The sequence below is a fragment of the Lycium barbarum genome, chromosome 4 (genome assembly GCF_019175385.1).
Source record: "Lycium barbarum isolate Lr01 chromosome 4, ASM1917538v2, whole genome shotgun sequence".
Classification (NCBI taxonomy): Eukaryota; Viridiplantae; Streptophyta; class Magnoliopsida; order Solanales; family Solanaceae; genus Lycium; species Lycium barbarum.
In genome coordinates, this window is record NC_083340.1 from 131,189,734 (window position 1) to 131,217,371 (window position 27,638).

At 34.7% G+C, this 27,638-nt stretch overlaps 1 protein-coding gene, 1 long non-coding RNA gene and 1 other non-coding gene across 3 annotated transcripts; 2 read left to right on the top strand and 1 right to left on the bottom strand.

Annotated features, from left to right (window-relative positions):
• Positions 1 to 1,110: 1,110 nt before the first annotated feature.
• Positions 1,111 to 1,182, bottom strand: TRNAH-GUG (transfer RNA histidin (anticodon GUG)). Its single transcript has one exon. It is a non-coding gene; the product is annotated as a tRNA-His (tRNA).
• A 3,710-nt stretch (positions 1,183 to 4,892) lies between these two features.
• On the top strand, positions 4,893 to 11,174 carry LOC132637790 (uncharacterized). The gene is made up of 3 exons (XM_060354827.1): positions 4,893 to 5,454; positions 5,619 to 6,410; positions 10,753 to 11,174. The coding sequence occupies exons 1-3, from the start codon at positions 4,893 to 4,895 to the stop codon at positions 11,172 to 11,174; spliced, it is 1,776 nt and encodes a 591-aa protein (XP_060210810.1).
• A 3,533-nt stretch (positions 11,175 to 14,707) lies between these two features.
• On the top strand, positions 14,708 to 23,609 carry LOC132638599 (uncharacterized). The gene is made up of 3 exons (XR_009581817.1): positions 14,708 to 14,942; positions 15,041 to 15,115; positions 22,257 to 23,609. It is a non-coding gene; the product is annotated as an uncharacterized LOC132638599 (long non-coding RNA).
• The last annotated feature ends 4,029 nt before the right edge of the window (positions 23,610 to 27,638 follow it).

A 27,638-nucleotide genomic window follows, 5' to 3' on the forward strand; every position in this document is an offset into this window, starting at 1 on the left:
GGGACCACTAACTGATTCTTTGACAGTGACTAGAAAAAGCTAAAGCCATTCGAGATTAGTGGCGTTGTTTCGTAAAGAGTTATGTTCATTTGGTCCTTCTACAAAATCCAAAGACATGTATGATGCCTACATGATCGAAGTGTACTACAAAATAGAAAGAAGTGCATAGAAAAAATAGAGTGGGAAGGTAATGAGTTTTCCCAACCCCTTGATTTTCCTCAGAGAAAATTTATTTGGTTGAAGAGGTGTGTTAGGTAATGCCAACTTCCTGTTTATGGCCAGACCCAGGTGATGGATGGGGATGGTTTGGGTCGGAGTCATGATCAAACATGATACTTATTTGATAGATTTGGTTAAGAATAAAATTGTTCTATTACTCACAACAATAATTTTTAACATGATAATAAATGTTTGATTCTAACCATTTAAGTAATTTTTGAACTAAGAAGATCTTCTTCCATTCATAAACCAGACATAAAACTTCAAACAAATTAAAACAATATCATAAAGTTTTTCCTCGAGTAAACATATCGAAATGTTTTTCAAAAACTATACAAATGAGTCTCAAGACCATTAGCCAGTCTAATTTGAATTTGTGTTGAATAAACTCGCTAAAGGAGTGAAGGCTCCCTAGCTACTAAGGAATTCTTCATTCATACATATTCAATCTAATACCTTTAGTTAAAAGGTGGATGGATCCCAAGTCCCAACCACGCGATACTTGAGAAAAGTAAAAATGTATTTAGTCAGAAAATTATAAAAAGGGAAAGAAGATAACATTATGGTATATTTCAGAGATTGTGCTTTCGGTTCCGTTTCTTTTCTTTGGTTTGAATAATTATTACTGTTATTCATTCCATAAATACCTAATTGATAGATAATTTATAGGATTATTAATTAATTTATTAAAACACAAGTTATTGGTTAGGTGACTGAATTTGTAATGTCCTCTCTCCTAGATTCATTTGATTTGGGAACTTAGTTGTGTGAATCTTAATACAAGGAGTTAGAGAAGAAAGGACAGAAAAATATTCGTGAATGAAACAAAATACATAGGAAAAAAGAAAAAAGAGAGAAAGATAATACAACGTAGATGTCAAAAGTTTAATGTGTGGCTGCTGGGATTCGAGCCCAGGTCTCCACGGCCACAACGTGGAATTCTCACCACTAAACTACAGCCACAGATGTTCCGTTTTGTTTATATCCATAATGAACTTCGAGTTATGTAGCACACATATATATATACTTGGTATTTCGAAAAGAATGTAATTTTTTTATTTTACAAATAATTTACTTTAAAACTGTCATTTTCTCCTTAAAAATATAATTTATAGCCGCACAATATTTAAAGCTTATTTTACGACATAAGTTTCAAAAGTTCAATTTACTTCTATAAATTCTACTCCCTCAGTTTCAATTTAAGTGTCTTACTTTCCTTTTTGTTTGTCCAAAAAAAAGTGTCTATTTCTATATTGGTAAGTTGACAATTCAAACATTCTACATGTCAAGTTTATAACCACAAGATTAAAAGACATTTTAGTACATTATATACACCTTTAATTTAAGATCACAGGATTCAAAAGTCTCTCTTTATTTCTTAAACTTCATGCCTAGTCAAATTAAGAGACTTAAAATGGGACAGAAGAAATATGTCCAGTCAAACTATGTCAGATAAATTGGAACAGGAGGACCAACTATTTCCAAGCTTCTTTGTCGATCATATATTAACGTTTAGCCATGTTATTCTTCTCCAAGTCAACTTGAAAGTTTAATAAGCAACCTCATGTTCTCCTTTCTAGCGTCTTAAGACATTAATTTCAGTTAATAGTTTTCTATTTCAAGAGCTAAAGTTTCAGTTAATTACATTAGTTAATGATATTCCAAGTTTTCCATTCTATTCTTTCTTGTCAGTTTTCAGAAGAACAAGATTTGATATTTTGGCTTTGAATTAGTGCACATTTGGCCGAATGGTGCCTCTCCTTTTACTTTTTTCTTCTTTTCCAGGAACAAGATTTGATTTTTTGTCTATTCAAATGTTCACAGAAATAACAAACAAATTCAAGTAAAATGAAACAATTATATGTCCATAATAAAGAAGGGGAAAATTGATACCACCAAGGGGTTAAGGTGGGATAACACCAATTGTTAATAATGTCTTTCAAAGGTCATGACACTAGAGGCTACACTAAGGTTTACACCTCAAAAACAAATATAATGCATTTAGTTTTATCATTTTTTTTAAATGAGAATCCCAGAATAGGGAATGAGATATAAAAGGGTAATTAATAAAATTGTTAGTTACTAAAAGTTGAGATATAAAAAGGAAAAAGACTTGAATGAGCACAAATTACAGGATTAAAGTTGTATACAATAAGAATAATTTTTTTATATCAAGATATAACCTGTTATGTGTTTTAAATATGATAATATGGATGTTCATAACTTCTAGGAGTTAATTTACCATTATGTGCACCATTATATGTAGTTATACCACACCTCCACTACTTCCTCATTCATCTCCCACAACTACATATTCTTCCCACCTTCTCAAGGGGTTAATGTCATATTCAAGGCAATCTTGTAACCCTCTCTCTATGGAGTAGTATAAATAGAGATATGATATGTGATGCACTACACACTTGAAAGAAAAAAAGAAAGTCATCTTTACATTGTTTTATTTTATATTGTTTCTCTTATTCTAATATTTTATATTGTTACTTTGAGCTTGTTTTACAATACGTTATCAACACGAAGCTCTAATCTTCAAACTCCGAGTAATATATTAATCTCTTCGACTGTGAGGTATGTTTACTTTCATTTTCCTTCATAATATCAATATGCTAACATGGTAACAGAAAGCTTTGATAATTTAACTTTGTTCAAGGTGAATTATCAATACTACTGCTATTCATTGTTTTTTTTTTTTTTTTGGTATGTGGAATCGGCTTTCCTTCTCTAAAATTGGGTTGATGTTTAAACTCTTTAATTTTCTGTTATAAATCAAACAGAAAAACGTGACAAATCTTGCTACTAAACTGATGCAGTCTATGTGGATGGACTGTAGCTATCACAAACATTTGAATTTCTTAACATATGGTAAATAATTAATTTTTCATTCTTTCTTTGGTAAGAATTCTGTAAGTGCTTTATAATTCACTAGTTCCTCTAAAACTTTACAAGTTTAGAAACGACATGTCATTTATCCTACTCAGAAAAGGTATGTTAATGTTTGTAACAACAATTTTGATCCTGGAGTATAGGTTGTGAAATTTTTATAATGGCTTACAGTATTGTCTTAATTGATCTTTGAGTGATGGTTGTATAATCGTTAGTAGGATCCTTTATTGTTTCAATTAGTTCCTTTAATCTTACTCTTCCAGTGATGAAAAGATTTATTCTTCTGTGAATAAAAAAAGTACTCCTTTTTGTGAAAAATGTACTGTTATTTTTTTGTTTGTGGAAATAGAGATCCTGTATTGAAATTACGTTATTTTATTATTTCTAACTTTAATATTTTTATGATAGTTTTGATCATCATGTCGAATTTGTCGAAGCTTGAGTTTGTGGCACTTGATATCTCTGGAAAGAATTACTCATCATGGGTACTCGATGCTAAAATTCACCTAGATGCCAAAGGTCTTGGTGCCACTATTACTCAGGAATCAGGATAATACAGCATCGAGTCAGGACAAAGCGAAGACAATGATTTTCCTTCGTCATCATCTGGATGAAGTATTGAAGGTTGAATACCTGACGGTGAAAGATCCACTTGAATTGTGGACTGGTTTGAAGGAAAGGTATGACCACATTAAGGTAACGGTATTGCCCAGGGCTCGTTATGAGTGAATTCACTTACGGTTACAGGATTTTAAAACTGTATGTGATTATAACTCTGTTATTTATAGAATTACTTCCCAATTGAAGTTATGTGGGGATAATATAACTGACGAGGATATGTTTAAAAGACTCTTACGACTTTTCATGCCTCCAATTTGGTATTGCAACAGTAGTACCATGAGAGGGGTTTTAAAAGGCATTCTGATTTGATCTCATGTCTTCTTGTGGCTGAGCAGCATAATACCCTTTTATTGAATAATGATGAAGCTCGACCCACTGGACCTGCTCCATTCCCAGAAGAGAATGTGGTAGCAGCACATGGCCCAGCTGAAAGAAGACAAAATAATCGGGGCCATAATAATGAGCGTGGGCGTGGCAAGGGCAAGGGATGATATACTAATCGTCGTGATGGTGGTCACCATAAAAGAGAGAACAATATGGGTTATCAAGGCAATCCTTCAAGGAGCAACTGTCATCGTTGTGGTTTGAAAGGTCACTGGAAAAATGAAGGCCGGGCGCCTGAACATTTTGCTAGGCTTTATCAAAATTCCTTCAAAAGAAAGGCAAATAGAGGTGGTGCCTCTTATGCTAATGCCCGGGTGGAGTCACACATGACTTTAAAGAATGATGATGAGGCAAGGCCTTCAGGCAAATATGATGATAATGTTGAAGCTAATTTGGCTTTGAAAGATGATGATTTTGATGGGCTTAATGATATTACTCATTTGGATGTTGAAGACTTCTTTGGAGATCAAAATTGAGATTTGATCGTTTCGCTAGGGAATGTGTTATGTTGTTATTTTTTATGTGCTTTAAGTTGTCCTTATGTTGTTTTATACTTATGTTCTCTATGTTGTTTTATTTTCAAGGATTAGTACTTAAGTTCTCTGTTGTTAGTTTCTGTATTTCTTATGATGTATTTTTATTTTTATGAAGATAAATAAAATTCTCCAGTCTTCAATTGGATCCAAGATAAGTAATAGAGATGTGCCTTTTGGATAGTGCTACAACTCACACTATATTAAGAGAAAAAGAAATATTTCTCTCATTTGGCTATGAAAAAGGCCTATGTTAATGCAATATCTGGTAGTACAAAATTAATTGAGGGTTCTGGAAAAGCGACCTTCTTACTACCTGGAGGAACAATATTGGCCATTAATAATGCATTGTATTGTAGCAACTCTCAAAGAAACTTATTAAGTTTCAAGGTTATTCGCCAAAATGGATATCATGTTGAGACTGCCAATGAAGGACATGTTGAGTACCTTTATATTATTACAATGAAAGCGGGGGAAAAGTTTGTGCATGAAAAATTACCCGCACTTTCTTCTGGGTTGTACCATACAAGTATTGGTGAGGTTGAAACATATGTTGTAGTAAACAAAAGATTTAATGGTTCTAATGATTTTATCATTTGGCATGACCCGTTGGGCCATCCCGGTTCTAATATGATGTGTAAAATAATTAAGAATTCACATGGGCATACTTTGAAGAACCAAAAGATTGTTCAATTTAAGGAATTCTCTTGTACTGCTTGTTCTCAAGGAAAATTAGTTATCAAACCATCAGCAACTATGGTTGGGATTGAATCCCCCGCATTTCTGGAACGTATACAGGGTGATATATGTGGGCCAATTCACCTTCCATGTGGACCATTTAAATATTATATGGTCTTGATTGATGCATCTACAAGATGGCCACATGTGTTCTTATTATCAACTCGCAATATGGCTTTACGAGATTGTTGGCTCAAATAATAAGGTTAAGAGCACAATTTCCAGATAATGCGATAAAGAAAATTCATCTTGATAATGCTGATGAGTTTACATCTCAGGCCTTTAATGATTATTGTATAGCCACTGGAATAACAGTTGAACATCCGGTTGCTCATGTTCATACTCAAAATGGTCTAGCAGAATCAATTATTAAACGCCTACAATTGATAGCTAGACCATTGCTAATGAGGACAAAACTTCCTGTTTCGGTATGGGGACATGCTATTTTGCATGCAGCAACACTTGTGCGCATAAGGCCAACCAGTTATCATGAATTCTCCCCATTACAATTGGCTTTTGGTCAGGAGCCAAATATTTCCCATCTTCGAATTTTTGGATGTGCGGCATATGTTCCAATTACTCCATCACAAAGCACAAAGATGGGTCCCCAAAGAAGGTTAGGGATATATGTTGGGTATGAATCTCCTTCAATTTTAAAATATTTAGAACCGATGACGGGACATTTATTTATAGCAAGATTTGCTGATTGTCATTTTGATGAATTAGTATACCCAACATTAGGGGGAGAACATAAGCAGTTGGAAAAGGAGATAGATTGGGATGTGTTATCACTATCTCATTTAGATCCTCGAACAAATCAATGTGAGCAAGAGGTTCAAAAGATGATTTATTTGCAAAATGTCACAAATCAACTGCCAGATACATTTACTAACCTTCCAAGAGTTACTAAATCTCATATTCCAGCTGCAAATGCCCCAGTTCGAGTTGATGTCCCGATAGGACAAACAGTTAATGCAAATGAGTCCAGGTCATGTCTGAAACGTGGTAGACCAATCGGTTCCAAGGATAAAAATCCTCGAAAAATAAAAGAAATAAATGATCAAGATGATCATAATGTGAGGGAAATTGCTCAAGAAGAGCCCCGAGACATAATAAATGATAAACCCATAGAGGAGGTCTAGATACTTCAAAACAATGATAGTGAAGAGATTTCGATAAGTTATGTCTCGACGGGGAAAAGGTGGAACCGAAATGATATTGTGGTCGACAATATTTTTGTATTTAATGTTGCTGTTGAAATAATGCAACAAGATGAGAATTTGAGCCAAAATATGGCGATGAATGTAGACAGAGAAATGATTGGCCAAAATAGAAGGACGCAATTCAAGCAGAATTAGCTTCACTTGAAAAGTGTGAAGTTTTCGGACAAATAGTCCGAACACCTGAAGATGTCAAGCCAGTGGGGGTACAAATGGGTGTTTGTACGAAATCGAAATGAAAAAAGTGAAGTCATAAGATATAAAGCACGACTTGTGGCACAAGGATTTTCGCAAAGGGCTGACATTGATTATGTGGAGACATATTCTCCTATGGTGGATGCAATTACCTTCAGGTATATGTCACGACCCAACCCCGTGGGCCGTGACTAGGGCCTGAATTGGGCACCCGAACACAATCACAAATCTGAGTGGCAAACAGATGACTTATACCGACACAAATATCAAACGCTGCCTTAGATTATATCAAACACATCCAGGTATATAACAGAAGCCGACAAGGCGGTGTTTCAAATTTATAAGATTTTCAGAAAAAAAATTCGGCAGAGTTTCCTTTGTTTTTCGGACTATCCAAAATAACCCTGTACACAGCAAATACCACAAAGGCCACACATGTGAGGACCCACAGCTGGGCGCTGACCATGCTGTGAACCTCTGGGTATCTGACCCCATAACTGACTGCTGTGGCATCTGCGCCCTGCTGACTAGTCATGACTACTGGAGGTATTGTATGAGCAAAGACCACAGACAATTCGAGATAGCACGCTGCAGCGCCTCGAACCCGTGACCTTCACCCTTTTGTTCTCCCGAAGGAGACGACTTTCACCAGTAGAGGGGGCAACCTACAGTGCAGATCACTGTGGATCCTCGACAAAAAGTCGCCTTTTTTGTGAGGACCCACAGCTGGGCGCTGACCATGCTGTGAACCTCTGGGTATCTGACCCCATAACTGACTGCTGTGGCATCTGCGCCCTGCTGACTAGTCATGACTACTGGAGGTATTGTACGGCAGGAAATCACAAACAATTCGAGATAGCACGCTGCAGCGCCTCGAACCCGTGACCTCAAGCCCTTTACATTCCCCTGAGGGAATCGACTCTTACCAGTTGAGCTGCAGATGCCACAGCAGTCAGTTATGGGGTCAGATACCCAGAGGTTCACAGCATGGTCAGCGCCCAGCTGTGGGTCCTCACAACACAGGGCCAACAGAACAACATATACATGTGCGAGCCGACAAGGCTGCCATAACGAACAGGGTCATACAAACACATTTGTACAGAAGTAGGCACACACACCCACAAATACGTCTACAGACCTCTAAACAGACCAAACGGATCATATTGCGGGACAGGGCCCCGCCGTACCCCGAATAAACACATACATATACGACAAAAGGGATTTATACCACAAGCTAGGCTCCGAAACAAAGGAGCAGTCCAAAATAGCTGAATAGGTATCCTACGCTGGCGGATCTCCAAAACGAGCGTCTGTACCTGCGGGCATGAACGCAGCCCCCCCCGAAGAGAAGGGGGTCAGTACGGAATATGTACTGAGCATGTAAAGCATGAAATGTAGTAATAGACTCATACTGAGATAAGATGTACAGGACTCAATGCAACCTGCGGAATTTCATGAAAACTTGCCTTTGAACATATTTCATCTGTATCGTTCTCATATCAATATTAACATAGTGTTTTGTAATCAATGTTGCATAATCATTCCATATATAACATGTATAACGTGTCCTGGCCCTTTAGTAAGGGACTCGGTAATTAAAATCATAGCATCATAAACATAAACATATACGTGTCCCGGCCCTTTAGTAAGGGACTCGGTAATAAGGAATATATGCCCTCCTGGCCACCATCTCCATATCATCATATCATCATGTCATCATCATACATATATATATATAACGTGTCCCGGCCCTCTAGTGAGGGACTCGGTGAATAATATAGTAAACATGTGCACGAAAACGTGTCCTGGCCCGGGACTCAGTGAAGGATATAGCGGTAAGCACGAGCAGAATAATGAGCAACCACATATATGCAATTCATCTTTTTAGACTCAATGGATAAGCAACTAACCAGCTCTAAAGTATCAAAATAATATTCATATTCGGTTCATTTTAAGTCTCATAACAAACTATTACAAGAAACGTTTCAGATTTCATGTACATGTATCACTTTAACATGATGTAGCTTTTGAAAGTCAAGTATGTCTCTAGTTGTGCAATTCTTTAAGAATAGGAACTTTCATGCATTATTCATTAGTCACTCATATTGTAGGCACATGACAACAACCTTAATGAAATATAAAATCATAAGTCATACATGAAACTAGAGAATAGAATTTACCCCAAGGTTCATATCGTTTCATACTTACGTCTAGGACATGCCAAAAGAAAGAAGGAATAGGCTTTACATACCTTTAGCGTTTAGTCGTATTATACTTGTACTTGCTGCCCAATAACACTTATCCTATACCAAGATATCAAGAACTACGATTAGTCTACGAGGGAATTCAATACGTACTTTAACGTTAACAATCCCTTTCAAACATTTAGACCACGTTTCGTTCGCATTCAAACCCACTAGCATTACAAGCTAACATTGCTAATCGTTCTTTTATATATTAATCAAAACTTGTTTAAACATGACTTAGGGAACTTGGGCAGTCCATACACCATTCAAAACTGTTTCATACACATGGCTAAACAACACACATAGCATTTCCATTCTCACTCAGCAATTTTCCAGTTTTAACTTGCAACAACAACAACACGTTTAATGACATTACTTTCATGATTTTTGGAACTGTTTTAGCATCATTTCCATTCTTACAACAGCCCACAATTCATCTTAATTTCAACTTGAATCATTATGCTTCACTTCCACTAAACGTTCATAACAAGAATCAACACTCAACACATACAATTTCACCTCTAGCACTAAAACAGTCCACTGTTTTGGACTGCTTGTATGCTTCAACATAATTCATTTCTTTAGCATCTTAATTCACATATTCAACATGCATACAATACACCACAATGTCCATAACAACAACAATCAAAATGTGGCTCAAAAAAGTCCATAATCTCCCCTAAAACAGTCCCTTTACACGGCTTCAACACTAGTCCAACAACTTCATGATTTTCATCCTTTTATCCAAACTACAACACATTCAATCCATTTCCAATACATGTGCAAGAAGATTAGACATGATTTCATTAGAGTCTTCAACACATGGCTCACTTTAATTTTTAGAAAAACAGTCCAATATCCAACATGCCACATCACAAACAAACTTCTACAATCTTTGTTCATTTACCTATGTTGATACATATTCAATTCATCAACAATACAAGCAAAATGAAATCAACCATGACTTCACCAATACTCATGGCTAACTCTCTACTTCAACTACAACAACAATCCAACAACAACATGCATGAACTATACATTCAAATCGTCATGAAACACAAGAACAATAAGCATTCTTACCTTACAATCTTGTTCTTCACTTTGGACGAATTTTCAACACTATTGAGGTGCTACAGTTCTTGGTTTCGTTTCAACAACTACTACATATTCTTGTACACTAAATGAGGAGTTGATTTGAGGAAGAAAACTGATTTTTTTGGAGTTGAAATTCACTCACTACTCTTGGCTAGCTCTTAGCCGTGAGCTCCTTCTCTCTACACTCTACTTCTTCTAACTTTGAATGTTGAAATGACTTTGTGAAAATGTGGAGTGAGCAGATTTGTTTGTCTATATGTCCCCCTCCATGCCTTGGACATGTGCCTTACTTTATTTTGGGTCAATAACCATTGACCACTCCACACACTCTACACGGCTAGCTTTGTCCCTTTAATGGACTGATTTTTTTTTGTTTGGTCCCCCCAATCCCACTTAATAATATAATAGTGGTTAATTTAATACCCATTTTTCATTTGTGCTTCCATGCCAAACGAAATTGTAGTTAAATTATGACTTGAAACGAAACCGGAAGTTAAAATCTCTACTTCGTATCTTAAAATAGTCTTGTCTTTAACTTGTCACGTTTAGTTTAAAACGTCCCAATGTATGAAAATATAGGATGTAACATAATAAATCTGGCAGTTCATGAAAAGCTTGATATGCTATTGATGGATGTTGTCACAGCCTATTTACATGGCTCATTGGACCACAATACTTTTATGAAAATCCCTGAAGGATTCAAAGTGCCTGAAGCATACAAAAGTTCGCGGGAAACTTGTTCAATAAAGCTTCAGAAATCTTTATATGGATTGAAACAATCAGAGCGGATGTGGTACAATCGTCTCAGTGAATATTTGCTAAAGGAAGGATATGAAAATGATCCTATTTGTCCTTGTGTTTTTATAAGAAGGTCTGGGTCTGAATTTGTCATAATATCTGTGTATGTTGATGACTTGAATATCATTGGCACTCCTAAAGAGCTTTCAAAATTTGTAGAGTGTTTGAAGAAAGAATTTGAAATGAAATATCTAGGTAAGACAATTTTATCTTGGCCTAAAAATTGAGCATTTGACAAATAGAATATTTGTCCATCAATCAACATACACTGAAAAGGTTTTAAAGCGTTTTTACATGGACAAATCACATCCGCTGAGTACCCCAATGGTTGTGAGATTGCTTGACATAAATAAAGATCCATTTCGACCTCAAGAAAATGATGAAGAGCTTATTAGTGATGAAACTCCATATCTCAGTGCAATTGGGGCATTGATGTATCTAGCCAATAATACCCGACCAGATATATGTTTTGCAGTGAGTTTATTGGCAAGATTCAGCTCCTCTCCAACAAGAAGACATTGGAATGGTGTTAAGCATATATTCAGAGATCTTTAGGGAACAATTGATAGGAGATTATTTTATTCTTATGAATCCAAGTCAGATATGATCGGTTTTGCAGATGCAGGATATTTGTCTGACCCACATAAAGCCCGATCTCAAACAGGCTATTTATTTACATATGGAGGTACAACTATATCATGGTGTTCAATGAAGCAAACAATACCTGTCACTTCTTCAAATCATGCTGAGATAATAACCATTCATTAAGCTAGTCGGGAGTGTGTTTGGTTGAGATCAATGACTCAACATATTTAGGAAATGTGTGGTTTTCTTTTGAAAAGGGATATTCCAACTATATTGTACGTAGATAATGCTGCATGTATTGCTCAACTGAAGGGAGGATACATTAACGGAGACAGAACAAAACACATTTCACCAAAGTTCTTTTTTACTCATGATCTTGAAAAGAAAGGTAAGATAGATGTTCAACAAATTCGCTCGATTGATAATTTGGCGGATCTCTTCACTAAAGCATTACTAACCTCGACATTTGAGAAGCTGATATACAAGATTGGAATGCGTCGTCTCCAAGAACTAAAGTGATCTTTTCATTAGGGGGAGAAAATACTCGTTGCACTCATTTTTCCTTGGTTGAAATTTTGTCCATTGGGTTTTCCTGACAAGGTTTTTAACGAGGCAGCAAATAAGGCGTAACGAGACACATTATTAGACATCCAAGGGGGGGGGGGGTGTTGTAAATATGATAATATGGATGTCCATATCTTCTAGGAGTTAATTCACCATTATGTGCACCTTATATGTAGTTATACCACACCTCCACTACTCCCTCATTCATCTCCCACAACCACATATTCTTCCCACCTTCTCAAGGGGTTAATGTCATATTCAAGACAATCTTGTAACCCTCTCTCTATGGAGTAGTGTAAATAGGGATATGATATGTGATGCACTACTTGAAAGAAAAGAAGAAAGTCATCTTTACCTTGTTTTATTCTATATTGCTTTTCTAATATTTTATATTGTTACTTTGAACTTGTTTTATAATATTATGATATTATTTGCCATTTGTTCAAGATTATCAGTCAATGCATTAATTATAGTTACTGCAATTTCTTTTAAAATGATCGAATTGTGGATATAATTAAATCCTAATTAAAAGGCAAACTGCTTCTTTTTTTTTTTTGGTGGAGGGGGGGGGGGGGGGGGGAGTGTGGGATGGGGTTTCACCCGGTCTCGGTGTCAGATATCCGCATTAGAGTTCAACCATATTCGAATTCGCGCCGTTAGGGCTCATTTCTGGAAGAAGCCCTCCGTACAAAGGACTTTTCCATACTCAAGACTCGAAGCGGAGACCTCCAGGGAGGAACAACCCCATCCCCACCACATCCTTTGGTGGTAAAGGCAACTACTCCACTTTTAAGGGGTGGGAGTTTATCAATTTATAAAGAAGTCTATTAAAAAGAAGAACAACAACTGAAACGAATTTTCATGTAACGACCGCATACCAATATAAACTGAATTTATTGATAGATGTTTTCCAAGGAAATTATTCAAAAGCAACAATAGATAAAAGGCAACTCATGCATGAAACTTGCCTTTTTTTTTCTTTTTTCTTTCTTGAATGCTTGTCATGAACATTGGCCACACCTTCTCTTCTCTGTTCTCACCATTGAACATGCCCTCCATCATAAAATAAAACTATTAACACCGCCTATGAAAGATTCTGCATACGCCACTGTTAATATGACAGGATTAGATATGCACGCCTACCGTATATGGATATGGACGATATGCAGAGAGGTGAGAAGAAGGGTGGAATATTATGAATCCCCTTACATAATCAGCCATCTCCACTGCAAATCTGAGTAACCATGGTCTCAAGAAAACAGCCCATAATTGCACAAATGCTGTAATTATCTCTGCACCCAAACTCATAATTAATTACATGAAACGAAAAAAAAAAAAAAAAAACTCACTCGCTTGGGATTTTAATTTATCTCTGATTATATGTGAGTACAGATATTACAAAATAGATAAATAATACTACTATTGCTACTCAAATATTCCTAGGAGATTGCTACAATTTGTTCTCAGTACAATATGCGTATATATATGTGTGTTCTAGTATTGGCAATGACATGGGTACTGTAGCTTTTATTTGTCAAAACAAATTGACTATTTTTAGTGCCAAGTTGTCAGAGCTGACTGTTAAATATACAACTACCAGTCTTTTTTTTGTATCCAACTTTCTTCTTTCAAAATTGTCGAATCTCCCCGACACTTGAATCTAGTGAGTTCCAAACACTTTATTTGACAAGATATATTGTCTTTGGCTGGTTGTATCATGTATGTCCAACTGTTTTTAACTACTCCCTCAATTCCAAAAAAATTATCCTCCCTTTCTTTTTAGTTTGTCTCAAAAAAATTGTTGCCTCTCTATATTTAGAAATAATTTAACTTTATGAGATGATTTACAGTTACATAAATATCTAAGGCTTGTTTAGAAATAATTTAACTTTATGAGATAATGTACAACTACACAAATATCTAAGGCTTGTTTTAAACCATACATTTCAAAAGTCTTTCTTTATTTCTTACATTTTGTGCCAAATCAAAACAGGACAATCTTTTTCGAACAGAAGGGGTATATAATAAGAGTGAGCACTTGGTACGATCAAGGGCAGTTCCGTAAATGTCTAACTATACCAAGGGCAGTTCTGTAATAACAATTTTATGAGTTCTTATTTGTTCCCTCAGTAACACTATCTGATCTGCACATCCATATTAGGTGCATGTAATTGTATAGTATTTTGGGTTACTGATCGTTAATGTATGGTGATATTTTAAATTATGTAGGCTAATGAGCCCAAGGTGTTCGGCGGTGATATGCCTGAGACAACTAAATTATTTTGTTTCTCTTTTGTTATATTTAGGGTAAATTAGAACTGCCTTCAACAATTGCAAAGTTGTACATTCCTGTGAATTGGGGATTTTTTTTTTTATAAGATTATATACATATGCATATATAGAGATACTTAAAAGGCATGAAGCAGTAGTTCGAATTTTATATTTTAAATGTCAGTCCAGTTAGATGTGATTGTATTGTTTTGTCCCATTTTTACTTTGTTTGTGCACCCATTTGTTTGTAATAAGAAATTGATAGGTTGCATCCATTTGTTGGTAATGGAAGTTTGGTTGAAAATCGTCAAATTTCATGTCAATTTGATAGTTTCTTACTAAGATTATACGTACATGTCAATAATTTCTGTTTTGCACTTGTATGTTTTGAAATAAACCTCTAGGTGCACCTTTCGATTCTTCTACGTCATATAGTTGTGTAAAATGAAATTTTGAAAGTGAATTAGATCTTTTCCTATGTAGGGTGAATTTGGTATAGTATAAGCAAAATCTAAAAGTTAATTAAGAAGATGAGGAACCAAAATACCTACGTTGGCCACCCTTTGTTTTCCTCGGTATGTGTTTCTTTTGCGTGGTTGCGATACAACTTGTGAAGAATTCTTGTGTTTTTTTTGTTTTTAGTTATTTTCCTTGTGTCATCTTTGATTTACAGCATTACTGAGGTAACAACATGTTGGTTTCAAGGGTGCTAGCAAAAGTGTTGCTTGTTCTCCGTCTGCCGAAGTTGGTTAGTCCTTTTGACAATTTTACGCTCTCTCTCCATCTGTGATTTTCTTATTGATGAGTTCGTGTCAGTGTTTTCCGTTCTGTAATTTCATTATTCTTTGTTTTTATCTCTTTACCGTATTAATTCTTAACTGATCTCGATCATTTTAAATTCGATTTCTTTCATCTGCATTGCTTGATTTGGGTAAGTTGTACTGGGTTTTAGTTATTCTTGTTAGTGTGTTAGTAATATTTATTTTCCAATGTTAATCAGTTAGCATTATATATAAACAGAATGGAAGAAATTGTATGGAATCAGAGGAGAATTTAGAGCACCAGTTCAAATACTGGCCCTAATCGAGAAAGAAGAACTAAGAAAAGCGGGGAACCAAAAAACATGAAGGGTGGCCTTCTTTCCTTGCTATCCATAGGGGAATCAAGACAAATGTTATTGTTAGAAAATTGTGTGTTTGTGGTGAGAAATCTGGATATGCTTCAAGTCGTATATCTTATTTGAAGCACTTTCCAAAGAGAATTATTTGTCCCTCACAAATACTCTCCTAAGGACATGACCTTAGATAGGAGGTTTTGGAGGACTCAGATTAGGGTAGAAGGCTAGTAGGTAGTCGCTGTTTTGATCTATAGTCTATTGTCCTTTGTTTCTTGCTACTATATGTGGTTTCTTGTACTTCGATTATCTTATTTATCTGTGGTAGCTACTGCTTCCTTTTTTCAGACTGCTCTATTTTGACTTATTCGCTTTCTTTAGTTTCATTTGCATTTGCTTTGAACTGCTTGTGCTTATCTAACCTTTCTCGTTGTGATTTCTTTTGAGCCGAGGATCTTTCGGAAACAGCCTCCCTATCTTCCGAGATAGGGGTATGGTCTGCGTACACTTTACCCTTCCCAGACCCCATATTGTGGGATTTCACTTGGTATGTTGTTGTTGTTGTTGTAAATACTCTCCCGGGATAGAATGAAGCAAAGCCAAGAAATAATGAAATCAAGTCTCTGAACACACAAGAATAATGCTGCAGTCACTAAACTTATGCAGTTTTTCTTAAGGAAGAATTCTAGTTTTTTGAGTACTTCTTATGATAGAAATATTTCCAGGATTTCATCTATTTATAGGGATGTTTTAATACTTCAACCTGAAATGATGCAACCTTTAGGGAAGAGTTGTATTCTTTCATAAAGTAATGTACTCTTTCAGAAAGAAAAGTATCTTTTTTTTCTTTTAAGAAGAAAGAAAAGTACTTTTTCTTTTTGCCAATTCCTTTTATTTTCTCTTGAAAATTCCAACAATCCCCCACTATTTTCAAGTGAAAATAACAACCTAATACTTCCTTTAGAAATTAAGAGACAAGTGAATCCATGCATAAATAAAGTATCTAGCAATTGAACTTTACATTAGCGGAATACAATTTCTATTAAACTGAATAGTCAGGTAAGACAAGTTTTTTAAACCGACCACCATATTGTAAAACAGGATGTATCTCACACATGAATTCTATTACATTATTTCTTTATAACCAACACCATAAGGCCTTGTGTTCCAATCCTCTCGCGAATGCATAGAAACCAAACTCGAGCTTCTTGAAGAGGCCCACTTCGCATCCACATAGGTAGACCATTATTAATATGCTCCTGCAAGAGCACCCACCAATAGGTCTATTAAGAATTTATAAACTCAACCTCTTTTTAACAAATTGTAGGACAAAGCACTTACTTTGGGCCTGTAATACCAAGTGCTATCAACCAATAAAGAATGTTGTCACTCATTGAACTTGAGACTGGACGTTGTATTAAGCGTCAAGTTGAGGCTTCACCCTTAATGGTCTTTCTTTATGGGTTTTAACCCCATCCCCCTTGATGTTCTCAACACCAAGTTCCTTGTCAATCCCTTAGTTAATGGATCCGCAAGATTATTAAGTGAACGTACATAGTCAACCATGATCACTCCATCTTTAATTAATTGATTTATATAATTGTGTCTAAGGCTTACATGCCTAGACTTTTCGTTATATATATGACTGTACGCTCAGGCTAAGGTGGCCTCACTATCACAATGGATAGAAATCGGTGGCATGGGCTTAGTCCATAATGGAATATCAAAAAGCAAATTTCTCAACCATTCCCCTTCTTTAAAAGCGGATGACAAGGCTACAAATTCTGCAGCCATAGTTGAATCAGTAAGACACGTTTGCTTCTTAGATCCCTAAGATATAGCACCCCCACCAAACAGGTATACCCATCCACTTGTTGAGGAATAATCCTCTTGATCAGTGATCCATCTTGCATCCGAATACCCTTCTAGTATAGCGGGATCACCACTGTAATAGATGCCATAATCTAGCGTTTTCTTGAGATACTTTAGTACTCTTCTTATGGCATGCCAATGATGCTCACTCGGATTGCAAGTATGTCTACTCAACTTACCCACTGCATACGCAATGTCGGGTCTCGTACTAGTCATAGCGTACGTCAAGCACCCGATCAACTTAGCATACTCAAGTTGAGAAATTGGCCTTCCGCCATTTCTTTCCAATTTAAAACATGGATCATACAGTGTAGAAACAGGATTACAATCAAAATGATTGAATTTCTTTAACACTTTCTCGATATAATGAGATTGTGTTAAGGTAAAACCCCCACCATTTCTAATAATTCTTATACCAAGAATGACATCTGCTTCTCCCATATCTTTCATAGAGAACTGAGCAGATAGAAATCTTTTGGTGGTCTCGACCTGTTCTATGTCGGTCCCAAAGATCAACATATCATCTACATACAAGCAAATGAAAACTCCTTTTTCGTTTTTAAATTTTGAGTAAACACACTTGTCTGATTCATTGATTTTAAAGCCATTAGATAAAATTACTTCATCAAATTTTTGATGCCATTGCTTAGGGGCATGTTTTAGCCCATACAATGATTTTACAAGTTTGCAAACTTTCTTCTCTTATCCTTCAATTACAAATCCCTCCGGTTGTCTCATATAGACTTCCTCTTCCAATTCACCATTCAAAAACGCAGTTTTGACATCCATTTGGTGAATTACTAGATTGTAAATGGAGGCTGGTGCAATAAGCAGCCTTATTGTGGCTATTTTAGCCACGGGGGCATAAGTATCAAATTAGTCATGAGCGTCGTGCTTTTGGGTAAAACCCCTAACTACAAAGCGATCCTTGTATTTATCCACGGTACCGTCTACTTTTAACTTCTGTTAGGATCCAAGTATTATTTTTCATAATGGAATCTATCTCATCTTGGATAGCCTCCTTCCATAACGGTGCATCCAGAGATTGCATGGCCTCACTAAATGTAGTGGGATCATTTTCCATATATTATAACAATAAGGAATTTCATTTTCAATTTTATCAATTGAACGTTCTACTAAATAGATGTAGAAGTCATCTCCATATGTCTTTTCTTTTCTAACTCTCTTACTCCGTATTTCAACAATGTCATCTTGATTTTCATTATCTTGAAAGATTAATGGTTGTGAAGTAGAAGAATTTGGATCACTTGGAACAATATCTTTTGGTCTAGGAATTGATACAAATCAAGTTTCATCAAAAATCGCATCTCTTGATTCAAGGACGGTATTAACCGAGTATGAATCATTTGGTTCAATGACCAAAAACCTATAGGCTTTGCTATTTTCAACATATCCTATAAAGATGCATTCAATTCCTCTTTCATCCAACTTTTTCCTTTAAGGTTTCTAGACTTTAATTATAGCCCTACATCCCTAAACTTTGAGATGACTCAAATTTGGTTGTCTTTTATTCCAAAGTTCATATGGGGCTATTGAATTTCTTTTATTAGGAGCCCTATTAAGAGTATAACAATCCATAACATGGCTTCACCCCAATAACCGTGACTTAGGCCTGAGTTAGATAATAAAGAATTAACTATTTCCGTTAAGACCTGATTTTTCCGTTCGGCTATACCATTTTGTTGTGGTGTATATGGTTCCGTTACTTGATGCACAATACTAGTGCTTTTTAGAAATGGTGGGATTATAATATTTTCCTCCCCTATCGGTCCTTAGACACTTAATGGAAGATTGACATTGCAATTCAACCACAGTCTTGTAAATTTTAAATTTTCCAGTGCTTCATCTTTAGAATTTACTAGATAAACTTTGCAAAATCTAGAGTAATCATCAATGAATGTAATAACATATTTCTTTCCTCCAATTGTAGGAGTACTATGAAAATCACCTAAGTCACTATGAATTAATTCAAGCAACTTAGTACTTCTCTCAATACTTGAAAAGGATTTCCTTGTGATCTTTGTTAACATGCAAGTTTTACATTTTTCACTATCCATATTCATTATCAGTATCAAGCCATATTTAGACATATCCCTCATTCTATGAAATTAACATGTCCGAAAGATGAGTGTCATAGTGAAAAATTAGAGACAAGCAAGTAAACAGAAACTTCATCCTTCAATAAATGCAAAATTATCGTTTCTTTGAATTTCAAAATATTCTAGCAACTTTCAAGTATAAATATCCATCAAATAAAGGATTTCCTATACATATATCATCCCACAACTTGAAAGTAAAATTCAAATGGTATTTATGCAACATGGTTATAACATGATAATTTATTTATTTTTGGCGCAGAATAACAAATTTATAATAAGCATATCAAATATGTTATTCCTAAGCTTCTTCAGAATGCATTTCATGATCATCACAAGTGAGCCATCCACCCTAAAAAGGGCAGCTCGGTGCACTAAGCTCCCGCTATGTGCGGAGTCCGGGGAAGGGTCGGACCACAAGGGTTTATTGTACGCAGCCTTACCTTGCATTTCTGCAAGAGACTGTTTTCACGGCTCGAACCCGTGACCTCTTGGTCACATGACAGCAACTTTATCAGTTACGCCAAGGTAAGGCTGCGTACAATCCATCCACCCTAATATTTATGAAATTAAATTTCACAAAAATCAAAAAGCAGTTTTTCCTTTTGCAGAAAGAAAAGTACTTTTTCTTTTTGCAGAAAGCATTTTTTTTTTCTTTTCACAGAGAAAAATGTAGAAATTCATAAATAATAATGAGTGAAGTTAAGAAAGTAGAACCCGATATTTGCTGCTTTCATCTTGATTCACTAGTTGCTTTTGATGTGATTCCTTTTATCGTAGGGAACTCAATTTGTTGTTGCCTTAAGTACAAAATTTCAATGGACACGCGCCTTTTCATCATACCTTTTACTGCTACACTCGTACAAATCTTGAATTGACAAAGATAATTTCTTTGATGTGCCAAATATTGGTGCTTTGATGACAAATTATGGCATCACTTTTCTTAGGCAATCGTTGCAAAAGCCTATACTTTTCTTCACCAACTGCAGCAGTCTATGCTCTTTAAAAGAGCGCGAACGAGCAAAACTTCAAGGGATCATGAAGTAAATGTCTTAAATAATTCTCTTTGATTGTTAGAAAATAGTGTGTTTGTGGTGAGAAATCTGGATATGCTTCAAGTCGTATACCTTATTTGGAACACTTTCCAAAGAGAATTATTTGTCCCTCACAAATACTTTCCGGGATAGAATGAAGCAAAGCTAAGAAATAATGAAATCAAGTCTCTGAACACACAAGAATAATGCTGCAGTCACTAAACTTATGCAGTTTTTCTTAAGGAAGAATTCTGGTTTTTTGAGTATTTCTTATGATAGAAATATTTTCAGGATTTCATCTATTTATAGGGATGTTTTAATCCTTCAACCTGAAATGATGCAACCTTTAGGGAAGAGTTGCATTGTTTCGTAAAGAAATGTATTCTTTAAGAAAAGTACTTTTTAAGAAAAGTATCTTTTTTTTCTTTTAAGAAGAAAGAAGAGTACTTTTTCTTTTTGCCAATTCCTTTTATTTTCTCTTTAAAATTCCAACAGTTATGTCATCAGATTACCACCATTTTGCCCTTCAGGTACCATGAAAATAAGGTGATAAAATTTATTTTTTGAGCTTACTTTTGTATCCCATGTTTATATTAAACAATTGGATAAATTTGAAGAATCGTTGGAAGAATATTGTTGAGCATTCAAATTGCTCTTGATTCACTGGTGCCTCATCTTTTTGGATGATTAAAAGATGTTTTACTATATGCATTTAAGTTTAACCTTAGCATCTTTATGCATTTATCATTCTTTTATGAAGTTTGTGTTTATTAATCTTTTTTAAGAGAGTTAAAGGTGGACTTGTTTTGTTTGTTGAGATGTTTCTATAAAAGACCATGAAGGAGGAAGGTGCTTATGGCTCAAATTTTTGTAAGAAGACTTGAAAAATCGACATTCCATACATAGAGTAATCTATTCTCTTTAATTAAGGAGGAAGTTACACAACACTAATGTTATCAATTTAATTTATATGGCTCGTGTATCTTTTTCGAGGAGCTAAATATTTTGAAAGCCTTTAATATTGGATAACTATTGTAACTTCTACGGCTCTACTTTTGAGACTTCAAGTTCGATGAAAGTGTACAGGAACTACATTGTCTTTTAATTTGTAGCACCAAAATGACAGATTTTATAAGTGATTCGATAATGGTTACTGGGTTGTTAAAGGTAATATAGTTTTCATAACTGTTTGGTTGAGTTATCATGCTATAACAGAGATATTGCCAATAAAAAAAACATGACCAATATGTTAATGCATAAAGATTAAGATGATTCTTATTGGATAAGTTAGAGATTAAAAGAATTAAGTAAACAAAAAGAAGAAGAAAGGGATATCTGGTTGATACAAAATTTGTTTCATCAACCAAATCCTGCTGAAGAAACTTGAGGATTAATAATCCTTTGTGATAATATTTGTAGCTTGATGACAATTCTAAAACTCTGGTAATGCACAAACAACAATGAGCTGCCTCTTAATGAATAAGTACCCCAACTCAAAGCTATTTTCATATGAGAATTCCAATTTTTAAAGATATTGCATCTTCTGTGAACAGAAGAAATTAATACGCACATCGTACAAATTCTTCTATCACCTTGACCCTGAGGGAACTGTGGAACTACTAAACATTTTGTAGGGTCTCCGCCAATAGTTGTTCACTGTCTAGCGATACTGGAAATGGTTTCAAATAATTACTTTGTTGTGCTTCTGAAGTTATGAATGGCATATATTACTTATGAGATTGTGTCATTTAGGGGAAATGTGATATAGATGCAGCTTTTCAAGAGTAATATGCCTCATTGTGTCGAGGTAATTTGGTTGGCAAAACTTTTCTATTTTATGCCTTTTAGGGTTAATGGAGTCCAAATGGAATAACAAGAACTATTGACAAAAAAAAAAGAATACTTTAGTTGTCCCAAAGGGAGTATATTGCTATAAAAGCATTGGAGGCATATACGTGAGATACTTTCTTACTGCATCAGTTAATTCTCTCTATGAGATCTTATTAAATGTATTGTGAATGGTTCTTAGAGGCCAAAATAGTTGTCAAACTCATCAAGAAAAAACATGGATATGTCCTCTGAGAAATTCTTTATAGTTGGGAAAATGTTAATTTTATTTTTTTCTTGGACCCTCATCTATTCAAGTAAGTTTCTGATTTTCTTACAAGGGAAATATACAGGAAGTCTGATTCTCCTAGCCTAATAGATTAAAATAATTTGGTGAAATGTTCTTCTCCTCAACTTGTGCAACAGCCCCTGTCTCAACTAGAATAAATTGATGTAAGCAAAGAATTGGAAGGTGGAAAAAGTAAGAAGGTTTGTTATTCAGTATTGATGAAAGCAGTAGCTAATTTTCATCAGTTTACTTGTTTATCTTAAATATTTACTCTCTTCAACTTGAAAGGCTAATATACAGGAATATATTCTTCTCAACTTGTGCAACAGCCTCTGTCTCAACTTATTTATCTTAAATATTTACTCAGCTATAGTGCTCAAGACGTAAAATTACTTTCTGGTGATGTTCTGTTTCAGCCTTTCAGGTACCAAACGATCATTTCATTGCTTCTATTCCCTCAGTTAAGTTCTTGGTTAGTTAAAAAGACGATGGTATATTGAAAATTCAGAGACAGAAGTTCAAGTGCGAGCAGTGTTGACCGGCTTATGCCATATTCAAAGATTTCAAAATAGGGAAGTGTAATCCACCGGAACTTACTTTGTTCTCCTGATATGGTTCATTCACCTTTTCCTCGGAGTTAAGATCTAAAATTCTCCGACTGATAAAAAGAACAACTAATATTCTCCTTAAGAAAGTTGAATCAGAACAGAATTAGTATAAAGGAATGAAAAAGAGTTTTCCTTTTCTTTACCTAAAAGAAAAAAAAGATTGTTTTTCTTTTCAGAATGAAACGAAAAACAACTTCCAAAGCAGATATTTTCATTAGGCATCAACCTAGATATATATTCAGAAAGCTCTTCCATTTATTCGCACCTGTAAACCAACTCATCAGAGTCCAAAATAATTTGTGTAAGAAACAAGATACTCTGATAATGTCATTTGCTTAGCATATCCAGCAGCTTCGAACAAATTGTGTCATGATCATCAACAGAAAAAACCCTCATAATAACTGGGGAATTGTCATACTCCCGCTGTTTTAATTTATGTGAACCTATTACTATTTGGGGAGTCTACGAGATGGTACTTTGACCACATTTTTCTTACATTATTTCTAAATTATTTGAATTATAAATTATCTTGACTTATAGTATTTTTAATGTAGTTTCTAAATATATAAATTTTATTTTTACAAACTTGAAAAATCTATGTCAAAATTTAAGGTCAAAGTTATAAAGGTTGACCCTCGTATTCAGAAAAGGTTCACATAAAGAAACGGAGGAATATATATTTCTCCCTTTCACAACCCATAATTCCACTAGTTTCTTCCACAGTCGTGTGAAGCCACAAACCAAAAAGACCAACAAGAGAAAAAGATCACCCAAACAGAATTCCCGAAACTATGAAAGATGCATGTAAAAACAAGTAAATCTCCATTACACATCCGTAAAAAGAGAAAAGAAAAAATTCACCCGTAAAAAACAGAGAAAAGAAAAATGTTTACTATTAAGTTGTTTCAAGCATATCACCAATACTTTTTTCCTCCTCAAGGTACCATTCTTGAAACTTTGTCAGTGAAAAGTTATCTTCCCTCTTCGTCTTCCACGACTCTTGCAAGAATTGTTGATTATGGAAATTAACCTATTCTTGTGAGCACAAACCAATAAATGGCAGATTTTCCAAGAGTTTTGATAACGTACACCATTAAATGTATATTTTTATCTCCTTCGTAAAAGGTTTCTTATATGTGCTTGTGTTACTTAACTGAAAAAGTTGATTTTTTGGCTTGACTTAACGTTCGGAATTTGAATGAAGGATATAAATGAACTTTCTTTTATCTTTATGAAATGAAAAACAAGAATTTATAATGGCTATAGCAGGTACTGATTCACAATATCTGCAATTACATAAATGATATTACATTACTCCTATGTATATTGTGTTTGTTTTTTAGTAAAAAAAAAAAAAGAGAGAGAGAACTTCAACATGTGAGTCGTATATCAGCTTAAACCTGCTGATTTCTTGTATGCTTTGGCCCTTTTCCTTGCCAATATATATTGTAGGGAAAAGGGGAAAGCAAAATTGCTTTAACCAGAGCAACTGAAGCACATAGCCCTTTAAGATCTTTTATAATGCTTTGAGCAGAAGTCAAATATTTTGTCTTAGCTTTGCTGAATTGGTGTGCCCGGAATTTGACTGCGCTTCCAGTAGGAACTTCTTGGTTCTTGGAAATTGGGAAGTACCAACAGTAAATCATGTTATCGGTTATGTTGCCTTTGTTCACCTGAAATAGAAAGCATATTTTGCTATAGTGCGACTATAAAGCATATTTGTATTTACCTTGCTTTGACAAGACAAAATCTTCATAATTTGACTAGATTTTTATTACAATTTATTACCTTTTTTAGTCTGGTGGTAAGATTAACTACAAAGATACAAGAGTGTGCTTCAATCATAATAGCCTTGACCATTGACTTAAAACCTGTGGGATTTAATCAATCCTTTTTACTGTAATGAGATATTTCTGTTCCATTCAAGGTTAGACTATACAGTTCTCTTGTTTCCTAAGAAAAGTTCAGTTTTCTGGTTTTGGCTATTATAGGTTGAAAGCCATGGAAAAGGTTCTGTACCTCCGGGTTGTACTTGTCATTTGTGGCCTGGTGTTGGGTAATATGTTTGTATGCAAAGATTTTACAGTTGATTATCAGTATGCTGCGATCAATTCTTCACCTAACTATTATGGAAACATGATATGTTAGCTATATGTGTCATTCTAACCAAAAAAAATAGTTTCTTAGTTTTTCATCTATTTAGTGTATGAAATGTGAAGCAACTAAATCATATCTTGGGTGAAGATTGATATCGGAGAGGACCCTAAATACTTTCATGGTTTAGCACCAGTTCATAAGAATTTAGCTCTGAAGGTAATTTTTGTTCGTTTAGAAGGTAATTTTGTTCGTTTAGATGGTAATTTTGTTCGTTCACTTCTTGCAAGGTTGGCTGACCTTCAAAAAGCACTCTTCATATTGGATAGAAGAATATTTGTTGGCTAACGAGTCAACTTCGTTAATCACTGCAAGGTACAAGATCTAGATGCAAATTCATTCGAAAGAAAGATGCTTAATAATTGGATGTGCGACTCAACACGTGAAATACACATTATTGTCATTTTTTTAACCCTAATCAAGCTGCATGCTTACAGTTTGAGATCTGCATAGTGGGCCAAATATAGTCTTTGTTGGAAAATCCCCTTTAGATTGGGTCTGCTGCTGATTTCTTCGTTGTTGGGATGCTTACTTTGGTATTAATTCACTTTTACTTTCCTCTTTGTCCAAGGAAATTCAGTTTTTGTTTATGCATCATTATTTGTTGTTGGGATTACAAATATGATGACAAAATAATTCCTCATGTACTGTCATGGTTTACTGGTGAGGCTGCGGAAGATGATAAATCTGAAGATATGGAAGATGTTATAAAAAAAGATGGAGATGAGGCTGAACAGAAGTGACAGAAAGGTTGTACTAGCTTGGGGAAAAAAGAGAGGTTGATTAAATTTACTGCTAAGTTTTTCTATATGATAAGATTGTTATATTTTTAAGTAGCATTCTAGCAAAGCATACTTTTGAACTCAAAGCTTATTTTAGACATTGTTGCCGGCACAATTTATTCCCTGAAGCCCATTATCCAAATGGATAGATCATATTGTAAATTTTATAACAAAAAAGGAAAAAAAATATATCTCCATGTAGGGCAAGGCACGGACTTCAACCATCTAGTCACATTTCTAATTGCACATATACATGATACTCCATCCGATTTTTGCACGCTCCTCCAAAAAAATATTATGCTGTCCGTTTTAATTTAAGGGCCCGTTTGGCCATGAAAATTTTTCACTTTTTTCCGGAAAACGTTTTCGCTTTATTTGTAAATCAACGTTTGGCCATAGAAATTTCAAATATAATTTGGAATTTGAAAAACACCAAAAAACTTGTTTCAACTTTTTTAACTTTTAATACATTCAAACAACCAAATATTTTTTGCAAAAACTATAACCAAACACAACTCAATCTTCAACTCCAACTCCAAAATACCAAATAAAGTGAAAAATATTTGGTTTTCATGGCCAAACATCTACTAAGTGTATTAGTTTAGCTGGGCACAGATCTTAAAAAATAAAGGAAGATTTTTTAATCTTGTGGTCTTAAATTAATGGTGTGTGTAATCCGTTAAATCTTGTAGTCTTAAACTTTCCATGTAGAATATTGAAATTGAAAAACTACTCCCTTCGTCCCAATTTATGTGATACAGTTTGACTTGACGCGAAGTTTAAGAAAAAAAAAAACTTTTGAAACTTGTGGTCTGAAACAAGTCATAGATATTTGTGTGACTCTAAATTATTTCATTAAGGGCAAAGGGGAAAGTTTTAAGTTAAATTATTTCTAAATATAAAAATGTATCATTCTTTTTGGGACAAACTAAAAAGGAACATGTATCACATAAATTGGGACAGATGGAGTACTAAATATATAAAGAGACACTTTTTATGGAACAGAACAAAAAGAAAAATAAGACACTTAAATTGGGACCGAGGGATTAGCTAAAAGAGTAATTTGACTAGCTTATCCTTATTTATTTATTTACATATTATTTGATCTCAATCAATGCTACTCTCTTTTTCGCCACATTAATCTCTCTCCATATATATTGGGTAAGATTAAAGGTGGAAAATAATAATTACTTATCTTGATTTTCTAAAATGACCGTTACTATTTGGGACCAATTATTTTTAGTAAGCACGACAACGAAAATGGACCGAATGGGTATATCCTATACAAGAAATGCAAAAATTTATTTTCCTTCTATCCTACTTTATGTGACTTTTGATTTATTAAGTGTCAATTTGACTAATCCTTGAAGCTAAATTGGACTGAATCAACTCAATATTTTAAAATTAAGATTTCCATGTACAAAAACAATAGGAAAAGTACGGTAAATCTTAATTTTTCTCATGTCAATATGAT